Source organism: Condylostylus longicornis, unplaced genomic scaffold, assembly GCF_029603195.1.
Source record: "Condylostylus longicornis isolate FDR11 unplaced genomic scaffold, ASM2960319v2 ptg000048l, whole genome shotgun sequence".
NCBI classification, from domain to species: domain Eukaryota; kingdom Metazoa; phylum Arthropoda; class Insecta; order Diptera; family Dolichopodidae; genus Condylostylus; species Condylostylus longicornis.
In genome coordinates, this window is record NW_026578017.1 from 203892 (window position 1) to 226495 (window position 22604).

At 26.9% G+C, this 22604-nt stretch overlaps 2 protein-coding genes across 8 annotated transcripts; one reads left to right on the forward strand and one right to left on the reverse strand.

Moving 5' to 3' along the window:
- Nucleotides 1–800: 800 nt before the first annotated feature.
- Nucleotides 801–4425, forward strand: LOC129610926 (vacuolar protein sorting-associated protein 35). 2 transcript variants are annotated; one of them, XM_055523748.1, is made up of 9 exons: nt 801–1195; nt 1335–1524; nt 1584–2185; nt 2239–2379; nt 2436–2528; nt 2587–3053; nt 3188–3751; nt 3814–3997; nt 4058–4425. In XM_055523748.1, exons 1-9 carry the CDS (start codon nt 1139–1141, stop codon nt 4217–4219), a joined length of 2460 nt encoding a protein of 819 aa, XP_055379723.1. In that variant the 5' UTR covers nt 801–1138; the 3' UTR covers nt 4220–4425. The 2 variants fall into 2 exon arrangements, with proteins under 2 accessions (XP_055379723.1, XP_055379724.1); XM_055523749.1 differs by having other exon boundaries at nt 804–1108; nt 4058–4424.
- A 4022-nt stretch (nt 4426–8447) lies between these two features.
- Nucleotides 8448–20807, reverse strand: LOC129610971 (uncharacterized peptidase C1-like protein F26E4.3). 6 transcript variants are annotated; one of them, XM_055523830.1, is made up of 11 exons: nt 20533–20807; nt 19440–19555; nt 12454–12654; nt 12037–12261; nt 11888–11983; nt 11514–11572; nt 10468–10648; nt 10157–10285; nt 9911–10094; nt 9474–9825; nt 8448–8797 (listed from the first exon to the last, which is right to left on the reverse strand). In XM_055523830.1, exons 4-11 carry the CDS (start codon nt 12218–12220, stop codon nt 8642–8644), a joined length of 1341 nt encoding a protein of 446 aa, XP_055379805.1. In that variant the 5' UTR covers nt 12221–12261; nt 12454–12654; nt 19440–19555; nt 20533–20807; the 3' UTR covers nt 8448–8641. The 6 variants fall into 6 exon arrangements, with proteins under 6 accessions (XP_055379805.1, XP_055379803.1, XP_055379807.1 ...); XM_055523828.1 differs by having other exon boundaries at nt 12450–12654; XM_055523832.1 differs by lacking the exon at nt 12454–12654.
- Nucleotides 20808–22604: the final 1797 nt, after the last annotated feature.

Sequence of the window (22604 nt, forward strand, 5' to 3'; positions counted from 1 at the left end):
CTTATAAATATAAATAAATATAATAGTAATTTTGTGGTGTATATAATGTTTCTTATTATCTATGATTGAAACTACAAACTTCAAAAGAAAATTATTCAAAATGGGAGTTTTTTTTGTTATAGTTTGACAATTTTGTATCATGGAAAAACAAAGTGATAACGCTATTTCAAAATGTACATATAATGTGGTGGCCTCTATGTAAATGCTGTCATTTTAAATTTTTCGATGCGATTTTGTTACGTAGTAACAAGCACGAATAATAGAAATACGATATTTTTGTTATGTCAAGGTATCAAACCACCTGCGAGTCGCAAATGATCTTACGTAAATTTAGTTACGCAAGTTTTGCATTTCTACATAATAGGCTAACTGGTCTGACTGGTATAAAATTTGAAAAAACTTTAAAGAGTGACGTAATTTGCCAAAAAATAAAAAAAAAATTCAAATTTAAAAAAAAAATAAATCAGACAGAAAAGTTGAAAAAACTTAAAAACTTTATAAATATGTGGTAAAGGTCAAAAATAAACAAAATATTTATCAAATAGGTATAAACAAATATTTTTTGGTCGAAAATTTGATTTTGTCTTGTAAAAGTGCGAACCTTAAATAAAACCATTTGTGAATCCATTTCGTTTATTTTATTTTCAATTAAAAAATTTTGAAAAAAAATTATTGTTAATGAATTATTTGTTGAAAAAAAAACTTCTGATATAAACATATATTTCGAGAGCTGTATGTAAAATTTCAAAAGTTTTTAAAATATTATATTTTATTTTACAAAACTTGGAAAAACTATAAACATTGAGAAAATGAAAACGTCATCATTTTCTCTCTGAAGATGTGACAAATGAATCTGTTGGCAATTCCTGATGTAAAAATTTGAACATATGTGCTTATTTTAATAAAATCAGTGTATACCACATATTATCATTCTAAAAAAATATGAAAATAAAGATAAGCTATCCACCATTGTAAATAAACTTACCAGTGCTAATTGCCGTCAAAATTATCGTCATAATTTCCAAGTCAAAACTAAAGAATTGTGCTAGTGATAAATTGTCAATTTATTTTCGGAATTTTGCTTGTTTTTCTTTTAATTTTAACAATGGTAAGTTTTGAAAGAAATTTTTAAAGAAAAATGTACCTTTGGAATTCACCGGCTTATAATATTCCTCAACCTGGCATACAGGAAACGGTAAAGAAAAAAATTTTATTAATGGGGGGTGGATACAAGTTAATAGCTTATGTGTTTGTGAAATATTAAGTCAAACATTGTTTTTCGCCATTTTTCATTTTTGTCTCCTAGATGCATGCATAATAATTATTTTTCACAGGCATCACCTACCAGTTTAGATGATCAGGAAAAATTGCTTAACGATGCCATACGTATTGTTCGTGATCAAGCATTTCAAATGAAACGTTTCCTTGACAAAGGCCGTCTTATGGATGCGTTGAAATGTGCTAGCACCATGTTAGGAGAACTAAGAACGTCCTTGTTATCGCCAAAGAGCTACTATGAACTTTGTAAATAAAAATAACATATTTTAAAGAAATTAACTAAATTTCATGTAAAAAATTTGCAGATATGGCTATTACTGATGAATTATGTCATTTGGAACTATATTTGTTAGAAGAATTTCAAAGAGGAAGAAAGGTTGCTGATTTGTATGAACTTGTTCAGTACGCTGGAAATATAGTTCCAAGATTGTATTTGCTAATCACAGTTGGTCTCGTTTATATTAAAACCAATAATGCTTTGAAACGTAGTATATTAAAAGATTTAGTCGAAATGTGCCGTGGAGTGCAGCATCCCTTAAGAGGATTATTTTTGCGAAATTATTTACTACAATGCACTCGAAATATTCTACCTGATGTTACTGTTGCTGAAGATGAAAATGAAGGAAATGTATCCGACGCAATTGATTTCGTGCTCATGAATTTTGCCGAAATGAATAAGCTTTGGGTGCGAATGCAACACCAAGGTCACTCAAGCGAAAAAAATAGAAGAGAAAAAGAGCGTGAAGAACTAAAAATATTAGTGGGAACAAATTTGGTTAGACTATCGCAATTAGATTCGGCAACACTTGAAACTTATCAAAAGTGTATTTTACCAGGTATATTAGAGCAAGTCGTTAGTTGCAGGGACGCAATAGCACAAGAATATTTAATGGAATGCATAATACAAGTAAAACTATTTTTACATAAAATTTTAAATAGTGTAATTTGCAAATCAATTAGGTTTTTCCTGACGAATTTCATTTGTTGACACTGGATCCATTCCTCAAATCTTGCGCCCAACTAGAATCAGGCGTGAATGTAAAAAATATTATCATATCTCTCATAGATAGGCTAGCAGCGTATAATCAACGAAATGGAAAAGTATTCTATTGAGTTAAAAAACATATATTTTATTAATTGCTTAACTGCCTTTTTAGTTTGTTGGAAATGGCGAAGAAATTGGGCCAGTCATTCCTCCAGAAGTTCAATTATTTCAAGTATTTAGTATACAAATAGCAAACATTGTCCAGGTATAACTATAGCATGAAAAAAAAATTGTAATTTTTTTTTGTAACCTATGTACAACAGATAAGAACTGATATGCCACTGGAAGATACGATATCATTGCAAGTTGCTCTGGTAAGTTTAGCACAAAAAGTTTACCCAGATCGTGTTGATTATGTTGACAAAGTGCTAGAAACAACCGCTCAGATCCTGGGATGTCGTAACATGGTCACAATTTCATATTTTTCTACTGTTAATCAGGAACTTTCTCGGTTATTAAGAATTTGTATTGATTTTTATAATAATGCTTTGATCATAATTAAATTAAAATACTTTTGCCCATTGCTTGAAAAATTTGATTACACATCGCGAAAATCGTTGGCACTTTATTTGGTAATGAATATATTGGATAATGAAATAACAATACCAACTGCCAATGAAGTTGACAGTATTTTAACAATTATATCACCTTTAGTTAAAGACGAGGAAAACCAAACTGGGGATAAAACTGATCCTGAAGACTTTGCTGATGAACAAGGTATTGTCGCAAGGTGAGTTTTTGGAGATCAATAAACTTTTGTTTCTCTTAATAAGTTTTTAAACTTTAGTTCAATATAATTTTTATATAAATTTTTTTAGTTAATTTTTTTATAATTTAAACAATTTACTTCTAACTGTTTTGTAGATTTGTTCACCTTCTAATTTCGCCAGAGCCTGATATGCAGTATAAAATTTTACAAATAGCGCGAAAGCATTTTGGAAATGGAGGTTCTTTGAGAATTAAACACGTTTTGCCACCGTTAGTGTTCTCTGCTTATCAGTTAGCAAAAAAATATAAAAACATTGCCGAAGAAGATGAAAATTGGGATAAAAAATGCCAGAAAATATTACAGTTTTGCCATAGTACGATCTCTGCTTTGGCAAAAGCGGATTTACCAGAATTGGCATTGCGTTTGTATTTACAAGGAGCGTTAACGATTGATCAAATTCAATACACCAATCATGAAACAGTAGCATATGATTTTATGACACAAGCATTTTCGTTATATGAGGATGAAATTTCAGATTCTAAAGCTCAATTGGCTGCAATAACATTAATAATGGCAACTTTCGAACAAATGACATGTTTTGGAGAAGATAACGCAGAACCATTAAGATCCAATTGTGCATTAGCTTCAGCGAAATTACTTAAAAAGCCTGATCAATGTAGGGGTGTTGTATCCTGTGCTAGCCTTTTTTGGAGTGGAAAGTAATAATGAAACAGGAATTAAAATAATTAAAAAAATCTAAATAATTATTTTGCTTTTGCAGGAAAAATGGAGAAGAAATGAGAGAAGAAAAAAGAACGTTAGACTGCCTGAAAAAAGGAGCGAGAATAGCTTCTCAGTGTTTAGATGCAGGAGTACAAGTACAACTATATGTTGAATTATTAAATAGTTATCTATTTTACTTTGAACGTGGTAACTCTTTGGTTACAGTCGCAATGTTAAATCAGGTTAGTCTTGTTTTAGGTTTAAGTTTTATTTTGTATTGTATGTAACCAATAAATTTTTAGTTGATTGGAAAAATCGAAGAAGAGCTTCCCAATCTGGAACCTAGTGAAGAAACGAAACAAATTGAAATGCATTATAAGAATACTTTAACACACATTAAAAGTCGAATGGAAACAACAGACGCAGGTTTAGAAGTGTCATTTGCTGGAATCACACTTAATTGAAGACAACTAATTGATGTTCATAATATATTAGAAATTAACAACAATAATAAATATTGTAATAATTATAATAATATCATTGCTATTCATGAAATAAGAGTTAAGTTTTTGTTGAAAATATTCAACAATTCAATAACAAAAATTGTCTTGTTGCAATTTTTAGGATTTAAAGTTTTAGGTAAAAAGTATTATATGTATGATTTATATGATAAAGTATTGAAATTTAAAAAAAACTTATTACTAGTGAGTTCACTTTAAAGTTTTGGAATATTACGTTATTCAGTCTTCCATGTGTGCCCCTACGGGTAATTAAAACCGTAGACATATTATGATAGTCATTTTGTCTGCAAGTATCGGATGAAGCGATAATCATCACACCTAAATCCTGTTTTGATAGTCGTAGATAGTGGTGGACTATCAAAATATGTATGACTAAGATCTGAAGAATTCTGCAAAACTTCATCCTTATTATGTTAGTCACGTTATTGAAGTGATAAAACAATTTATCACTTCACTCCTCATTATTTTGGTTTTAATGCTTTACGGCTTTACCCAAATATTTATCAAGTTATTCAAACTTACTTAGTTTTACCATTAACAAATCAAACTTACTTAGTTTTGCCATTAGATTTGCCATATTCTTCTGTTTATATTCCGTGAAGGAAGTTACAGAAGTGCTGTCTCAGCATTTTATGCTAAATTAAAAAATTTGTTTTGTTTCAGTTTTTCTGTTTTAAATCTCTCCTCTATTATTTGAGAAGTTTCAATAAATACATGTTTTTCACAACTTGCCTTATGTTTCATGGCATGGTTCCCTATTTCATCGCTTATTTCTGTGACAGCCAAATCCCTATGAAAGTCACTATTATGCGCATATGTGTTTGCTTGGCAAAGTTATTATTGCCTTATTATTTGTCATTTATCTGTATTTGTTTTCTAATTCTCTTTTTTTCTTGATATTTTCATTTAATTTTTTTTAATTCTTCAATATAAGACCTTTTCATAAACACATCGTGATATATAGCGAGAACTGCGCTATATCTGTATTCATAAACAAATGTTTCTTAAATATCACAAAAATATTTAAATTATCATGGCTAGCGCAGTTAAATCAGCTATACTTTTTTCTTACTAGTTTATGCAGTTTTTATAGGAATTTGTCTCTGGATTGTTGTACTTCAAAATAACAAAATATCTTTTTGTTTCAGTTTTCTTTTTTGTTTTTCTTAATTTTTATTTTTCTTGATATGTATATAATTTTCCACTACTTGACCCAAAATAAATAATTGTTTTTTTTAACGACATTTTTTGTTCATGAACATAATACTGCAAATTCAAAATAGCTAAAGTTTTTATACAACTGTCAAATATAATTTCCTACTGCCACCCAATTCTGGAAAATCATTTTGTATAAAGAGTTCCTGTTTAATTCAAAACCATCTTATCAAACATGCCTTTCTTCTAAGGACTTTTACAATGTACAATATTTGATATTTTATGCACTTTGTCAATTGTTTCGTTCTGTTTCAGTTTTCGTTCAAAACCAAACTGTTGCTTTTAAACAATTTCATATTTTCTATTATCAGCAACGACTTATTAACAACAATTTTTGAAAAAGTTTTGTTGGTAGGAGAATCATATGATATCGGCCTATATGACTTTATCTACATACATATGTACATATGTATATGGCGGCCTATCTTCATTAATTTAAGGGCTTTACTGGTTTATCTATCATAAAAATAAGTTTCGCTTCTTTCCAAATATTAGGAACATACTTGAGGCTTACTTGCGTTTATCACGTCTCTTATTATATCAGCAGTACCGGGATTTTTTTGGCACCTGCAGGTCACTAAGACTTATCTAAATAGCTTTCCTTGGTTCTCAATCCGCATGTTTGGCCTAGAAGATCCTTAAAAATATTTTTCCTGAACCAACATTAAAAGTCGACTTAATTTAACTATAATAAACCATTTTTGGATTCTTCACCAATTCATGTTCATCTAAAAACCTCCAATTCGTAATTTCTACTTATAACACTATTAGCATTCCACGTAGCAATTCGTATTTTATTTACTGACTTCTTTTAGAAAATGTTTTATATAAACGTTAAATATAATTGACATATGTACGTTAGTATATCTGTTGTCTATAGTAGTTAATCTCATTTCGATCGTAAATTCTTAATAGCACATTTTCCATCATTTGCTATATGTTATCGTCGATTTCTTTAATTTTAATTTCTTTCCTAGGTTTTTTTTTTTTTTTATAAATTTTTTTTCTCCTTTGTTCACTCCTAGAACGAGCAGGTCATTAGATAATCATACATAGTCATATCATAGATAGTCATGCCCCAATTTCATTGCGTCATAGATATTTCAACTAGGTAGCTGGCTAGCCTGTCGTACATTTTTCCTACATACATATGTATGTATGTATATATGTACATATATTAAATATTTAAGGTTATTGGCATTTATTGTTCATTTTTCTCAGTTTAATATCGAGTATTATGGATATATGAAAATTATATACTAATTTTTTAAATTTTTTATAAGTATTGTCTAGTAAGCTATAATAAATAATCAATCAATTTCTTTGAAATTCTATTATTTAATTTCGGGGTGTTAAAACAATGAATCTTTAAAGTTTTTGGTAAGATCAGGACTCGGAAAACAAAATGGAAATTTTACATGTTTTACCACATTTACTGAACAGATTAATGGAATTTCTTGAAATTAGATATTTGAGTTCTGATTATTGCCGAAAATAGCTGGTGAACTCTTCAGGGGATTCAGGTGCCACAAAGCGAAATTTTACTAACAGCCAGGTTCACACTTTTCTAAGTATGTTAACTAAAAGCTTGCTAAATTTCTTAAGATTGGAAGTAAGCGTTCAAAAGGCATTTCCATAATCTTCTACAACACTTTGATTAAATAAGCAAATGGGTCGGTTATTTGCTGATCACATAAGATTGTTTGCAATTCCCTTAGCATTAAACGATCTCCGTAACTAGCAGGATGTGTTCCACTTCAGTTTTCAAAGATTATTCCGCGGTCATATGATTATCCGCACATCTAACACATTTACCACCCGTTTAGCAAAATCTTTGTATGTAACCATGTGACCTTAGAATATCATGAGAATCTATCTGTATCTCTGTATAGCTTGTGAGCCTGAGAATATCATGAGATTCTATCTATATCTCCTGATATTTTCAGACTCACATGGTGGCATTGGATTTGTCAATTTATTTTCATAAGTATGTCTTTCTAATTTGGATTTATTTTTAGTTAATCGTCTATATTCACGTTCACTTTGTTGATACGTACATTGTTGAAAACGATGATACAAAAATAATTTTTAAAAATCACTTTATTAATTTGGTACAAATTTTATTTTACAATAACAAATTAAATACTTTTTTTCGTACTCAATTTCATTTTCGTTTAAAAGTTTGACAAAAGTATTAACATTACACGTTAATAATTTAACTAAAGAAAAACAATTTTAATGTTTAAAAACTATAAATTAAAAAGACGGCAGTTGAAAAACAGAAGGAAAATAAAAAAAAATCATTTTAATAAAAACTGTTTTTAGCATTTTACCCTAACTAAATTTATTAAAAAAATTATAATAATAAAAAGATGCTAAGATAAAGAAAATTGATATGTACATAATTAGAGTTGTATTTTTTATGTTTTCAAACTTATACATATGAAAATTGAAAAAACGACATAAAAATTAACTTCGGTACAAATAATATGAACTCAAAAATTTAACACGAGTTTTATTACAATTATTTATACAAATTTACTATACGATGTTTGTGCATTTTAAAGCTATATTTACATATATGTACAATATAAAAAATTATCATTTATTACTAAACGAGAACAAAGACAGGGGTAATATTTTTGATTTGATTGTTTTTAAATTATCGAGGGCTTATGGGGAAAACTATTTGCTCCATGAAATTATTGAGTCTTTGTGCTGAAATTATGTTGATATATATAGATTAGAAAAAATTCGAAAGTATTATTCATTAAAAATGTGTAAAATGTATAAATCAAAAGAAAGATACTTTATTCTCCAAAACGTTGCTGTGCATAAATTGGCAAATTAATGCAAAACATTGTCATAAATTTGGCAAATTTTTTATATTAATTGCAATATATTTTACAACCTTTTCTTATATTGGATAGAGAGTTTTATGCACAGACCCGTTATGCTCTTGTTTTTTAAATGTTGATACCCTTTTTATTTGCTTATATTAATTTTATATATGTATATGTGAGAGTATAGCTTAAAACTAAAATCATAATTAAAAATAAATTTAAAAAACTTAAAAACAAATCAAAATTAAAAAAAAATGTTTGTTCGGATTAGTATTTTGATTATGCTTTTGTTTCTTCAATTTCTGCTTTATTTTTTATATGGAGATACACGTTTGACATGAGGGTTGAAAACATGTGGCCACGATGCTAATACATAATCTTCTATCATACACTCATTGACGCCTCTTAAAACTCTGAAATAACCTTTTTCACCCCACCAAGTGCCCCAAGAGTTTGCGGCAATCTGAAAAACATGCGTTTTAACTTTACAATTCCTTTACTAAATAATTATTTAAAAAATAAATTTGAAAAAAAAAACTTCAAATATCAAGTCGGTAATTAAACTATCAGTAGCAGCAGTAATGTAATACCGCGACTTCAATAATGCTTTAAAAAAGATTTAAGTGCAGTATTAATACGGTTGTAGTACCGTCTCAGAGCTTTCAATACGTTTACATTGTAAAAAAAACTACTAAAGCTGTTCGTACATTTTGGAATACAATTTTTACCATATCAATACAACTTTGACACTTATTTGAAAATTTCAATTTAAAGTTCTGCAAATGTTCATTTTTATAAAACGTTACCACATGATTAAAAACATAGCATTCTTATGCTGCATTTTAGGAAAAAACTTGATAACTAGAACTTTATTGCTGAAAATATATGCTAGTTTAATTACAAGGTATAAGAAAAGCGTGCTCGATTTTTTCGATACCCAATTTACTTTTATTTTACGTCTCCACTCCGTATAAAACGCATTTAGAAAAAGTGTACAGTGCCAAGAGCTTTTACTAAACTTTGTGGAATTTGATACTTTGTAAAATTTACGTCGCAAGCGCATTTTTGAAGTCACGGATACATACATATATACAAATAGTTTTTGACTTATAATCCTAAAATTAGTGTTAAAAAATTACCCAATATTTTGTTGTTTGATAAGCATGCCTTTCCTCACCCCAACCAATTAATTTAACAGAGTGAAAACCATGATCATGATCGCGATTTGCTGCTGATCGACGATAAATACCCCCACCGTACGAAAAAAAATCCCTATAAATGCGCATTGTTGCTTGCACTGGGCCGGATCTCATTATTTCAATTTGAATATCAGTTTCATTGTTTAATGAATATGCTGGGCCAGTTGAATAAAAATGATCACGGTCAACTTTACCAGAACTATGACAACCCATTTGGCGCAAGGATTTTATTCCATAAGTTCGACAGTGTGATGAATGTGCTTCATATGGAAAGCATTCTTCATTGACCACACTATATCAGCATAAAAATTTTTTTTCAGAAAATTTTTGTACATATCTTATTTATGTAGTTAGTTAAAATACTTAAATTTACTTACCCTTTCATGTGTAGGTATCTCCATGCGGCATCCAAATGACCCCCCAAACAGCCCTGTTGGCGTCTTGTGCAAGATAAAATATTTTGCGCTGATAAGTCAACAACTTCTTGTCCTTTACTTTGTATAGCAAATCGATCGGAAGCTACAGATGTCGTTGAAATAACCCATGAAGATCCGCACCATCCTGAAAGAGACTTGGAAAATTAGCTCTGTGAATGGTATATGTAAATTTAAAAAGAATTATACCTTGATCTTTAATATTTTCAGTTAATAGCCCAGACCATTGATTGAGGGCGTTAAATTCAACTGGAATGTTTGTGATTCGATTTGATAAACGTGTCTGGGACTTTACTCTAAATGAAGGTTCAAATGTACCTGAAAATAAAAATTTAAGTTAATAAGATTTTCGAATAATTTAAATATATATAAAAATTTTTTATATTGAAAAAGTGTTATCCAAATATATGCAAAGGCTTTCTAAAAAGACAAATTTTGTCTTTTGTTTGTTTGTGTAGATTGTTAACAAATTTACAACACTATAAAAAAATTTAACTTACCTAAACGTAATTTTATTCCTTCTGAATATTTTCTACCCCAAAATTCGGAATAATTTTTAGCATGCCATTTCAGTGATTCATCAATTAAATTAATATTGTTGATAATGTCGTTATCCTGTATACAAATATCATTTTCACACTCCATTATTCCATTACGACAAGTACAATGATTGCAATTATCCTGAAAATAATAAGCCTCTATAATTTACATTGTTGTATTTAATTTGATTAACAAAATCTAAAAATGAGAGTTTTATTTTGAATAAGAAGGTATGCAACACTTATGGTAAAAATTATTTGGAAGTTTACCTGTTTCAAAATTTAAAAATTTCCAAATTTATTTGGATGTTAATTTTTTAATTATTACAACATTAAATCTGAGATTCGTTGAAAAATTATCCTTTTTGGCATTCCAATAAGGAGAATTAGCGAAAATTAATAATACATGCTTGGAAAATTAATAATACATTACGCCAAAGTATTAGTTTTTAGTATGTATAACATCAAAAGCACACAGCTTCTTGAATAAATTTCTTAGAAAGGCGAAAAGTAACCATGTCAAATAGCAATCATATGGAATATCAATCAATATTTTTGGGATTAAATATATAAAAAGAAGATTGCAAAAATTTATATTTGAGAGTCCGAAATGTATCCTTTATAACCTAAAAATATTTTAAAACCCGAAATGAAACTGAATAATTTTTTTTAAAGGATTTTGAAGAAAAAGTAGTAATGGTGGACAAAGCCTGGATAACAAAAAGATTTTAAAAATATTTACTAATAAGAATAAAAAATTGCTTTTCTGAAATCATAATATTGAGTGTCTCTGTTTAACAGTCACTATAAAAAAGAACATGTATTTAGCCACATGTTATTTGTTGTAGACTAAATTTTTTACTTTGTTCATTAAAATTAGATCATTGTTCATTAGATTACAAATGTGAAAATGGTAATGTAATTTCAACTTAAAACTGTAACTCTTTTAAAATTTTATTTGTTACATTACTATTTGAGATTTTTTTCGTGATTTTTGTAATACTTACTTCTAAACTTTGTCCATGGTTGATGTATATGCCATTATGAAAGCATCTTTGGGTAGGAACTTTAAATAAATTAAATCATAAAATTATATCAATGTTAATATTTTAATTATAAATTTGGTGAACAAAAATACATATAAGTTAATTAAATATTTTTGTTCCATTATATAATAATACGCGGATTTTAAATGTAATTCAGAAGTTTAGGTTCAAGCTGATCATACGTAAGTTGAATGGAAATTAAAGATTGTATTATTGCAATATGGAACTCAGGATATGTTATGCAAACGTAGAAATAGACAGGTTGGAATATAAATATTACTCTTATTTTAAAAATTTTATTTTGATTTTCTTTCAAATCTAACTAAAATATTTACCAGGCGGTGGCACGTTTTTGCAATATGTGTCATAATCCGGACAACAGTCTCCACTATGCCCTCTGTCACAAAAATCATCGCAATAGCACAGTGTACCTTTTGAAATGTATATTTAGTAAATTTTTTCTTATTATCTTTGTTAAAATTACCTTGTATAGGAACTGCGCAACTATCTTTTCGATTTTCACAGCAGCCAGCGGCACCCCTTTGTGCACAATATGGCCCAGGAAAATCTAAATGTAAGTCCTTATATGCGATAACTAATTTTATTAGTAGCATAAATATAATAAATAATTTAGAAAATTTAATGTAATAAACTTCCATATTTTTCATCTGTATATTTTTTTTCAGGAATTCAATATAAATTAATTATTCTGAAATAAAGAAGATAAAACACTTTTAGAGCATAATTTTAGAAGATAAAACTTTTAGAGCATTAAAAATATCCAAAAATTCATATTTCATAGATCTATAAAAGTTGTATACGTTAAATGACAAATAATATAAATGTACATAAAAATATACATATAATACGTATGTACGCATTATATAACCATTTTACCAACAAGGTAGAATTTTGCTTCTGGCTTTGCTGAAATAGTCCGTGGCGCAAATATTCTATGAAAATTCTTATCAATAAATACTGGGTTTATAGTTCGATCAAAACCCAAACTTGATTCCAGTTTTTGTACGAGCTTTCAAAAATTATACAAATTTTATAATAATTAGCAACAGTATTTTTTTCTGTAGGTCTTGATGAAGTGTACCTATAAGTGAAAAAATTGTAAACAATAATTTTCTTAAGCCTTTTTGTAGTTTTCTTTTCATTCTATTAAATACTTCAATATAGACTATTTCAACAAGATTAGGAATTAACATAAATAAGTTCATATATGTATAAGTTTTTTTTCTTTACATATTAGTTTATTTATTAAATTTTAAGAAAATATTTACGATTTATGTAAAATTATTAGCTCAAAATTTTAATAATGTGTAGTCAAAATATTATGTATCTACAATACATGTGCCATGGTTTGAGAATAAAATTCACCTTCAGAGTTTTGAACGATATAAACAGAGTTTACATTACAACGAGAGTTTGGGTGCTTAGACTGTTTCCATGACAAACTTTTTAAATCTTAGTTTGTAAGTTCTCAGTCAAAAAAATGAATAAATAATAAAATGCTCCAGTTGAGGAATAATTACAGCACCTGAATAATATTGAAAAGCATGGTTTTGCTTATATGTACTTATATGTAAAAGGATTTATACTCATTGTTTTCGTACGCATTTAGCATTATTAACTTGACTCTAAATTTTCCACTTAACTCCTTATGTGTTCGTTTATATAACATAGAGAAAATTTTAGTCTGTCGTTTGCATAAATATATAAATATTCACAAAGGCGGACGGTTCATATATGCAAAGTATGTATTTGCAGTGGGCATCAATTTACAGCGAAATTAACTTGATAAAATATACCTACATACAAACATAATATTTTATTCGTAATTATATAAAAAATGTGCATAAAAAAAGTCAATTACGCAAAACATTAATTATTGATCTACATATCTTCCTTTCGCACCGCACCATACAACAGAAAATGTTTATAGAATTAAACTTATTCATACATTTTCTTACTCTACACTACTCATTCATTTCTATTTATTATACGAATATACTAAATATCTTTTTGAATAATATGAATCATTAGAATTACAATAATTGTTATTATTTTTTTCCTTTTATATACCAAAGTGTATCTATTAATAAATAATTCGACTCTCCGTTTACATCACACTAATGCAATCCTCACCAATATTTGTAAACAAAAAATTCCCTTAGTTGAAAGAGTTAAGCAGTATACCTTCTTATTTTCATTTTTATACACATAAGAATTTTTGGGTGAGGAGAAAGTATGCAATAGACGTCTACCTGTTTTATTATAATTTATTTTTAAAAGCGGGAGTTATTAATTTTTCCCTATATAAAATATAGAAAAAAATATTAAGAATTTCAAAAGCGGGAGTTTTATTTTTGTAACTTATTCCAGTACAAGGTGGCAAAAACTGTGTATTATATTATAAAAGCGAGGAAGAAAAAAAGTGTTTAAAAAAAAATTATTATAATTTATATAATATAATTTTGAAAAATAGAAAAAATTAATTTTGAAAAGACGTATAATACGAGTATTAAAAAAAATTCAAATAGTTGTGAAAAAAATATTTTTTTTTATAAAAATGGGTAAACATTATTTGAAGTGTTTAGGATGAAAAAAAGACGACACGAAAATTTCATTTGTTGCCAAAAGATGTGGAGAGGTAAATATGTACTCTTGAAAATATTTTAAATATTTAGTGTTAAGCATTTGTAATAAATAATTATTAATAAATAAAATATATAAATTATCTTTAAATTTTTTATTTTTAATTCAATCTTAATAAATTTAGAGCATATTTCCCATGAATCGCTAATGATTATATTTCATAAAGTATTAGTCAGTATGCATACACCTTCTTTTCTTTATAAATTACTTTACTTCTATGTCGCTACCTGATACTGTGTATCTACTGTACCAGGTACATGCAAGTGTACATTCATACATGAAATTTCAAACTCTTTTGCTTTCATGCATTCGAATTTTTTACCTAACTTTAATAAAATGAAAAATAAATTTTGTTATTATCAAAATAAAAATAACAAAATTTTTACCTAACTTAATTTAATTTTATTTCAGTTCAATGTTTTTAATACACTCCTTTGTTTACAATATTTTGTTTTTTTTTACAAATTTTTGTATATCTTCAAGGGTGTAGAAGTTTTGTAAACAGACGCAGACGGACAGACGGACGGACAGAGTGAAACTAATAAGCACTTTTTTTCAAAATTTTTTTGGAAAAGTGCTAATTACATGATCGTTATGAACTTCTACTACTATGTTTTGCTTTCGTTTTTGAAAAAACTGTTATCACAGAATTAATATTAATTGGTAATATGTACTCAGGCGATTCATTTCATTTCTCATCTTCAACTTCATTTCTCAGACGATTTGTGAAATAAAAAGCCAAATTTTATTCGTAAATTTGAAATTACGAATAAAATTTCGCTATGTACAGTCATTTAAGTATTTAAGTAAACAAATTTTTACTTTTTTTTATATTCAAATAAGTTTTGAAAAAGTTTATTTGATATTATTATCCTTAAACCTTTTACAAGAAGTTTCACTGACACCAAAAAGTAAATTTTTGGTTGTTAAAATCAAAAAATCAAGTTTAAATAATTGAAATAAATCTGATCATAACTTCATAAACAAAACATACAGTTAAATAAATTACCTTGTTGTTGAATTTATAAAAAAAAACAAAGTTTAGTTCCAGGCTTTAATTCTATAATTTCTGAATGCAGAAATAATTCAGCATAATAAGGTTACAAGAAAGTGCTTTATGATCCACAATGTGCAATGCCTATTAAATTTTGTTCACAGTAATAAAACAGGTGAAACGGTGGAAGGGGGCGCACTTTATAGGAACCGCTTAGAGCGACGAATACATTATAACCGTGCCTGAATATTCATAAGTGGAATAGGGGAATAGTATAATAATATATTTAGGTTAGCTTGCCATAATATAATGTATGTACATATATGTATATTAAGCAACTCAAATAATTTTGAAACTTTAATTTCTAAATTTGGATTTAAATTTTTAATCTTTAGTTCTTTAAAAACAAAAATCACATTTGTTGCAGAATGGCAAAATAAGGTACCCGAAATGTATCTGTACATTATGTATGTATGTGTAACTTAACAAAATAAACATTCTTTTGGAACTTTAAAAAAATTTAATCAATAAATGAAATAAAATAAAGCTAAAAGTTCAGTATAAAGTTTTTAAAAACTTTATAAAATTTGAAAGACATAATAAAGTTTTTGTATGCAAAGCGTCTGTTACGATATTTTTTGAAAAAAAAATAGAAAAATGATGGCGATTTTATTTTCTAAATGTTTAAAGTTTTCTTAAGTTTTGTAAAGTAAAATATAGTGTTTTAAGAACTTTAGAAATCTTACATTCAGATCTCGAAATATCAACAATAATTTTTTTAAAAACTTTTTAATTAAAAATAAAATGAAATAAACAAAATTGATTCCCAAATAGTTTTTCTAACGTTCACACTTTTATAATCTAAAATCAAAGTTTTTGGTTTTTTTTTGAATAATCAAAAAATAATATAACTTTAACTTTTTTTTAAAAGTTTTTTCAACTTTTCCGTCTGTTTTATTTTTTTTGTCAAATGAGAATTTTTCTTTCTTTTTGCGAGAAATTACGATATCTGCAAAAAAATATTATAGGGAGTTTGAATATCGTTTTAAACTTGAAGCTCTATTGAATAAAGCAACAAGTTTATGCAAGGAAACAAGATAAGAGGAGAACAAAAAGAACCACTGGGCAAATTCTCACACTGAACCAATTCTTTTGAATACTTGTGCGTTTTAAAATTGTAATGCATCAAACATAGAATTTTAGTTTTAAAATGTCAGTACCGTAAAATGTATTTAAGAAAGCATATTTAAAATATGTATGCTTGAATTTTAATATTTCTATTGTTTATTGCGTAAAAGCCGATGTACATACATACATATATACGTATACATACGTACATAAATACGTATAATTAAAAAGCCATAAATGAAATAAAAAAAAACTAATTTGCTTTTTATTTTGATCATTTATAACAAAAACATAAGAATTAGCTTATCACAAAATAAAAACAAATACGATTTTGTTCGGAAAAACATTAAGTACCTACCTTGAAAAATTTAGCTATAATATAATGAGAGAGAGCGAGAAACCAAAAATATCTATTCACTAACAATAAAAAAAACTTCAAAAAGAGACAAAAATAAAATTTTTGAAGTTCATAAAAAGAAAAATTTTTATCGCAAATTCCACAGATAAGAAAAAAATATTTCTATTTCGTTATAAAATGTTGCATGAAGTACAATTTGATTGAATGCAAATTTCAATTATATCACAAGTTCAATATCAAGGTTAACATTCGATGAGTACTCCATTCGATATTGTTGATTTTAAATAACGAAAGTTTAAACAATAATTATGCCAGATAAAATTGCGATGTTATATTAAAAAGAGATCTTACGAAAAAAGTCTATCAAAGTAATCTTCAAAAGTAGAGATTCAATAATTTTGTGCTATGTGACGAAAGTTTGATTTTGTTTGACGGAAAGATTAGAAGACTCTACAATTATTGTCAAATAAAATCCATAATCAATATTTAATGGGTAAACACCGTCATAAAAATTAAAATATAGATAGGTATTAGGGCTTAGGTAGACATGCAATTTTTATACCCTGCACTTCGTGAAGGGTATATTAACTTTGGTATGGAGTTTGTAACTACTTGAAGGTCTGCGGTATGGACATATATATATATATTCTTGCTCAGCGTAAAATTCTGCGTCGATTTAGACATGTCCGTCCGTCCGTCCGTCCGATCGCACGATAACTCAAAAACGGAATAATGCAATCGACACCAAACTTTCACAAGTTGTTTCTTTTGTGCCAAGGACGAACCCTATTGTTATTGGACCAATTCGGACAACGGGTTCGAGTAGCTGCCATACAACTCAAAGAGTTTATTTTAATTATTTCAAAAACTAATAAAGGTACAAATATAAAATTTTGTATACATGTGTCCAATTATGTTTTACATATGCTCTAAAAATTTTAATAAGATAGCTGCACCGGTTCGGGTGGCTGCCATACAACTCCAAAAGCAAATTTTTTATATTCGGCAAAATAATAAAGTCAGATTCATGAAACTTGGCAGTCGTGTGTCCAATAATAGGTCAAAGATATTTCTGAAGTTTTGGTGGAATTGCTTGACAGATTCGAGTGGCTCCCATACAAGTCCAAAAGCTTATTTTATATATTTGGAAAAATAATAAAGTCAGATTCATGAAACTTGGCAGTTGTATATCCAATTATAGGTCAAAGATGTTTCTGAAGTTTTGGTGGAATTGCTTGACAGGTTCGAGTAGCTCCCATACAAGTCCAAAAGCTTACTTTAAATATTTGAAAAAATAAAAAAGTTAGATTCATAAAACTTGGCAGTTGTGTGTCCAGTTATAGGTGAGATATATCCGTGAAGTTTCTATAGAATGGTTTCACAGGTTATAGAATGGTTTCACATGTTTGAGTAATTGCTATACAACATCGAAAGGTGCAGGGTATAATTCAATCGGTTCATACCGACTGAAACGTTTTTACTTGTTAGTTTTGCATTTGGCCTTTCATTGTGGAATTGTAGCGCGCACATCTATAAATTAAACTATTGCGTGTATTCAAATCGAATACGTCATATTAAAATTACAATCAGTTTGTAAAAAATTACAAACTATTTGATTTTTTATTTATTGTCAGTTGTATGTGTTTGCGCTTGGATATAAACCTATGGAATACAAATAAACAACCAAACTGTTGTGATAAGTGTTGTTTTAAATACTTGATTAAGTATTTAATAAGTAATTTATTAAGCAGAAAAAAAATAATATTCAATGTTTGTCATAAATAATATTCGTATATTAGTAAATATCGGCAGTCTGTACAAGATACATCAATGATGATCAATTCTTTGACAGACCGACTGACCGACAAACCGAAAGACCGACAGACCAACAACTCTCTAAAAATCGTTTATTTACGATTCTCTGCTATGGAGAAGTGCGTTCCCACCGAAAACTCGATATGAAAAATTTGTTGTCATCACATAACCTAATTAATTGTATGCAATGCGGTCGGTAATATTAACTTCATTTACTTTGCTTCTATTTGTATTATATTATTTACTTTTACAATTTCAATGGATTCCCGTTTTAAGTTGGGTCATTAAAAACCATAAATTACAATTCAATAATGTGGTTCAAAAATGTTTTTGAAACTGCTTTTTATTTGTTAATGTTTGTTTCTATAAAATTAATAAAAAATGTAATGTATTTTAATGGTCCAATAGTATAATTATTCATTCCATTTCACAAACTGTAGATTGTAACTTTTCTCTTTTCTCAATCTCGAAACATTGAATGCTATCATAATTAGTAGAAGACGAAAGTAAAATATCCTATCAACAAAATTAAATTTCCAAAAAGAACGTGACTCTCTTTTTTAAACTTTTTCAATTTTTATCCTCGATCTATTCATTTTCAGACAAAGATTTTTTAAACAGCAATTTTAAATATTTTTTTTTTTACATAATATATGTATATTTTGGCAAAAAGGACAGGTACAGCAAATTTGATAAACTTATTATAGAATTCATGAAATTCTCTTTTGATGTGGATTATTGAGATCATAGTTAGTCCAAGTATGGGTTACGAAGACTTTGATATTGTTAACATTTAAAACATAGTATGATATTTAATAACATCCTAATTTACAGAATTCCTGTTTGAATAGAACTTTAATTTTACCCTTTGTAATTATATAACAGCATTTTTGGTTTTTTTTCAAATATTATATATGTATGTACATACCTGTGTAATCAATTTTGTTAGCATAAATTTTGCTAATAACTTTTTTTATAAACGATTTTTTAATATTGTGGCATGCATACATATACAGTTTTTTCTCTAATTCTTTAAGATGTTAACTAAAATTTAAGTGAAAAAGTCGAATTTAATACGCTATTGAAAAAATTATTTTGTATTTAACATAATCATATAAAATTATTAGAAATAGGAATAAGTAATAAAAATTTTGACGACTAAACTCTTGAAAATCTAAACTGAAAACATAACATGAATATACACGAATCATTTTTTTTAGATTCTGACAGGAAAACCTTGAAGACAACATTTGAAAATGTAATAGAAAATATATACATAGATGAAAAAAATAAAATTAAAATACAATTGAAAATGTATACATATATATATGTATGTACATATGCAGTAGCGCTATTTATTAATATAAGTTTTTCAATTTATGATTTCTGTAGTTCTTGCTAAATTTATCACATCAAATTTAAGGTACGAAACTTTAAAAAATTCCTGAATTTATAATTATATTATTAAAAATTTCTTGTACTAGTACATATGTGTATAGTACTAGTATAATATATTAAACTAAAAACTTGTACTAGTATAATATATTAAACTAAATATTATTGCTTAGCTAAATATAATTATTATATTAAATAATACTAATTTAAATTTAATAATTTAATGTAAATATTAAACAATATTTAAAATAAGAGTTTCCAAATAAAATATATTACTTTTTGTGATTGCCCAAAGCAAAATCTTTGACAATTGATTTACAAGTTGGTATACTTAGATTAGTTTTAGTATACCTAAACAATATTTTTAAAGTTGGAATACATAAAATACATATATAAGTACATTATAATTGAATGGACAGAATCCAAAATGTGAAAGTCACATGTTATTGACTGCAATTTGTTTTTCAATGATTTTAAACTGAGATTTTCAAATTTCACTATTAAAAGTTTTTAAATACATAATTTAATTTTTAAAGAATTATATAATTTCTCTATTTTTTTTTGTTTTTATAAAAGAAAATTAATAACGTTTTATTATTATTTTATTATATTGCTATTTGAATTACCAATCTTTTCTATTCTTATTTTTAAAAATAAACAATTAATATTTAAAAATTCCCCAGTTATGTTTAGTTTAATCAAAAATTTAATTAATAAAATCAAAATTGAATTTAATTAATTATGTATATTTGTCTTAATTTTATTTTATTTTTTGTTTTTAAATGTTATTTAAATTTAACCGATTTTAAAAAAAATACCAGACTAGTCCGTTCAAAAAATTTCGACTAAATTATCGCGGGCATTTTTATATGTCTTATAACGGTAAATGTGTGAAAACTTCTGAATTTTTATGAAAATTAAGTACCTACTTTTTTTTCAATTTCAATGAACAAAATGTAACTACAACTTAAATATAAAAAAAAATGTATACATAATACATAAAGTTTGTTCAGAAAAGCTCGATTACTCAGTTTTTATAAAGAGTGTAATAAAGCTTTCTGTCAAAGTACTTTTAAACATGGTATAAAGACTACAAGGTATACTTATCGAAGAAAAAAGCTTTTTGTGACGTCATCTGCTTCCAAATATGTCAACTGTTATTACACATACATTGAAGAAGAAATAAGAAATTAATGTTTAGTTGTAAGCTTTTTACATTTTTTGCTTTTTCTATTGAAATTTTTTGTACATTATATTTTATATTTAGATATAATTATAAAACTTTTTAATAGATTTTTTTAAATTTGCTATTTCGCCTCTAGTGAAAATATATTTTAATGATTTTCTAAGTTGTTGTTTTCTATGGTCATTTCCTTTTTCTTCGACCAACTGCCCTCTTGGTTTTTTTTTAAATATTTGCATTGTTTTTGTAAATTGAATACTTGCAATTGTAGTGCACTTTCCAAATTAGTTCTAAAATTTTTAAGTATTTTAGATATTATTACATTTTAAAATGTATTTACAATTTTAAAAAACTTACTCTGATTGAATTTCAATATTACAAGGTTCAGAAATAACATCAAGGTTTTCTGCTGAACAAGTAATTTCTTGACTGGTGCTAAAAATATAAAAACATAATTAAATATATGCAGTTGCTTATACATGAGGTAATTGTGATAACAAACATTGGAAGCAAAGTACTAAGTAAAAAAGATACCAGCGCTAAAAAAAATTATAAATATCCTTTACAGGTTTACAGGTATACACCTGGATTTATAAGACATTGAAGCTTGTTTAGTTACTTTGTTCATCTCTTAATAGATGTGATATGTCTTTCTGAAGGTTTCCCTTGATGAAAATCTGAAGGGTTCTTTAAATGCACGTTAATATTGGACAACGGTTTCTTTCAACCTTCTTTCTTGCGCAGATTTATTTTAAAATTTAAAAAAAATACTTTTTAAAGAATAATCTTCTTTAGGAAAATAAAATGATTAAAGTGAAAAATTAAGCATTTTTTGCAAATTTGAATTCTTTATTATAACATTTTTTATTCTATTTTTTTCATACTTTTGGATTTTTTGAAACCTATGGAATTGCACTTTATTTGTTTCACTATTGCTTTTACAAGATCTGACTTTGCAAATTGGATTTATAGTTTTAAACTTTTTATAAATATTTTCCTTTTAATTTAAACTGTTTTTATGGCACCACAAACTATATATTCACTTTTTACCATAAAAAGTACTAATATTTAAATATACGAGTATAAATTTAAGAGAAGTTTTAATCGTTTTTTTTAAACAATTTATATTTATTTTTTACTGTTTAATATAATGTAATTATAAGGTAGTCTGTTTGGTATAAGACAGTTTTTAAAATGAAAAAACTTTTTGAAGTATCCGTATGCAAAGCGTCTGGCATAAATACTTTTTGAGAAGAAATGAGCGAATATCATGACATCTTGATTTTTAGTAAAGTAAAATTTAGTGTTTTAAAAACTTTTAGTTGTCAAAATATTCATATTATGTTCTTCGTTATGTACTGTTAATGTTTGATAAATATTTTGAAATTTGAAGTTTATTACGTATTTATAGATTTTAAATCAGAATTTTTTTTTCTTTACTGAACAAGTTTTAAAAGGACGTCGTCTCTTTTCTCTAGTTTTTAAGGTTTTTTCAAGTTTTGTACCAGACAGGCC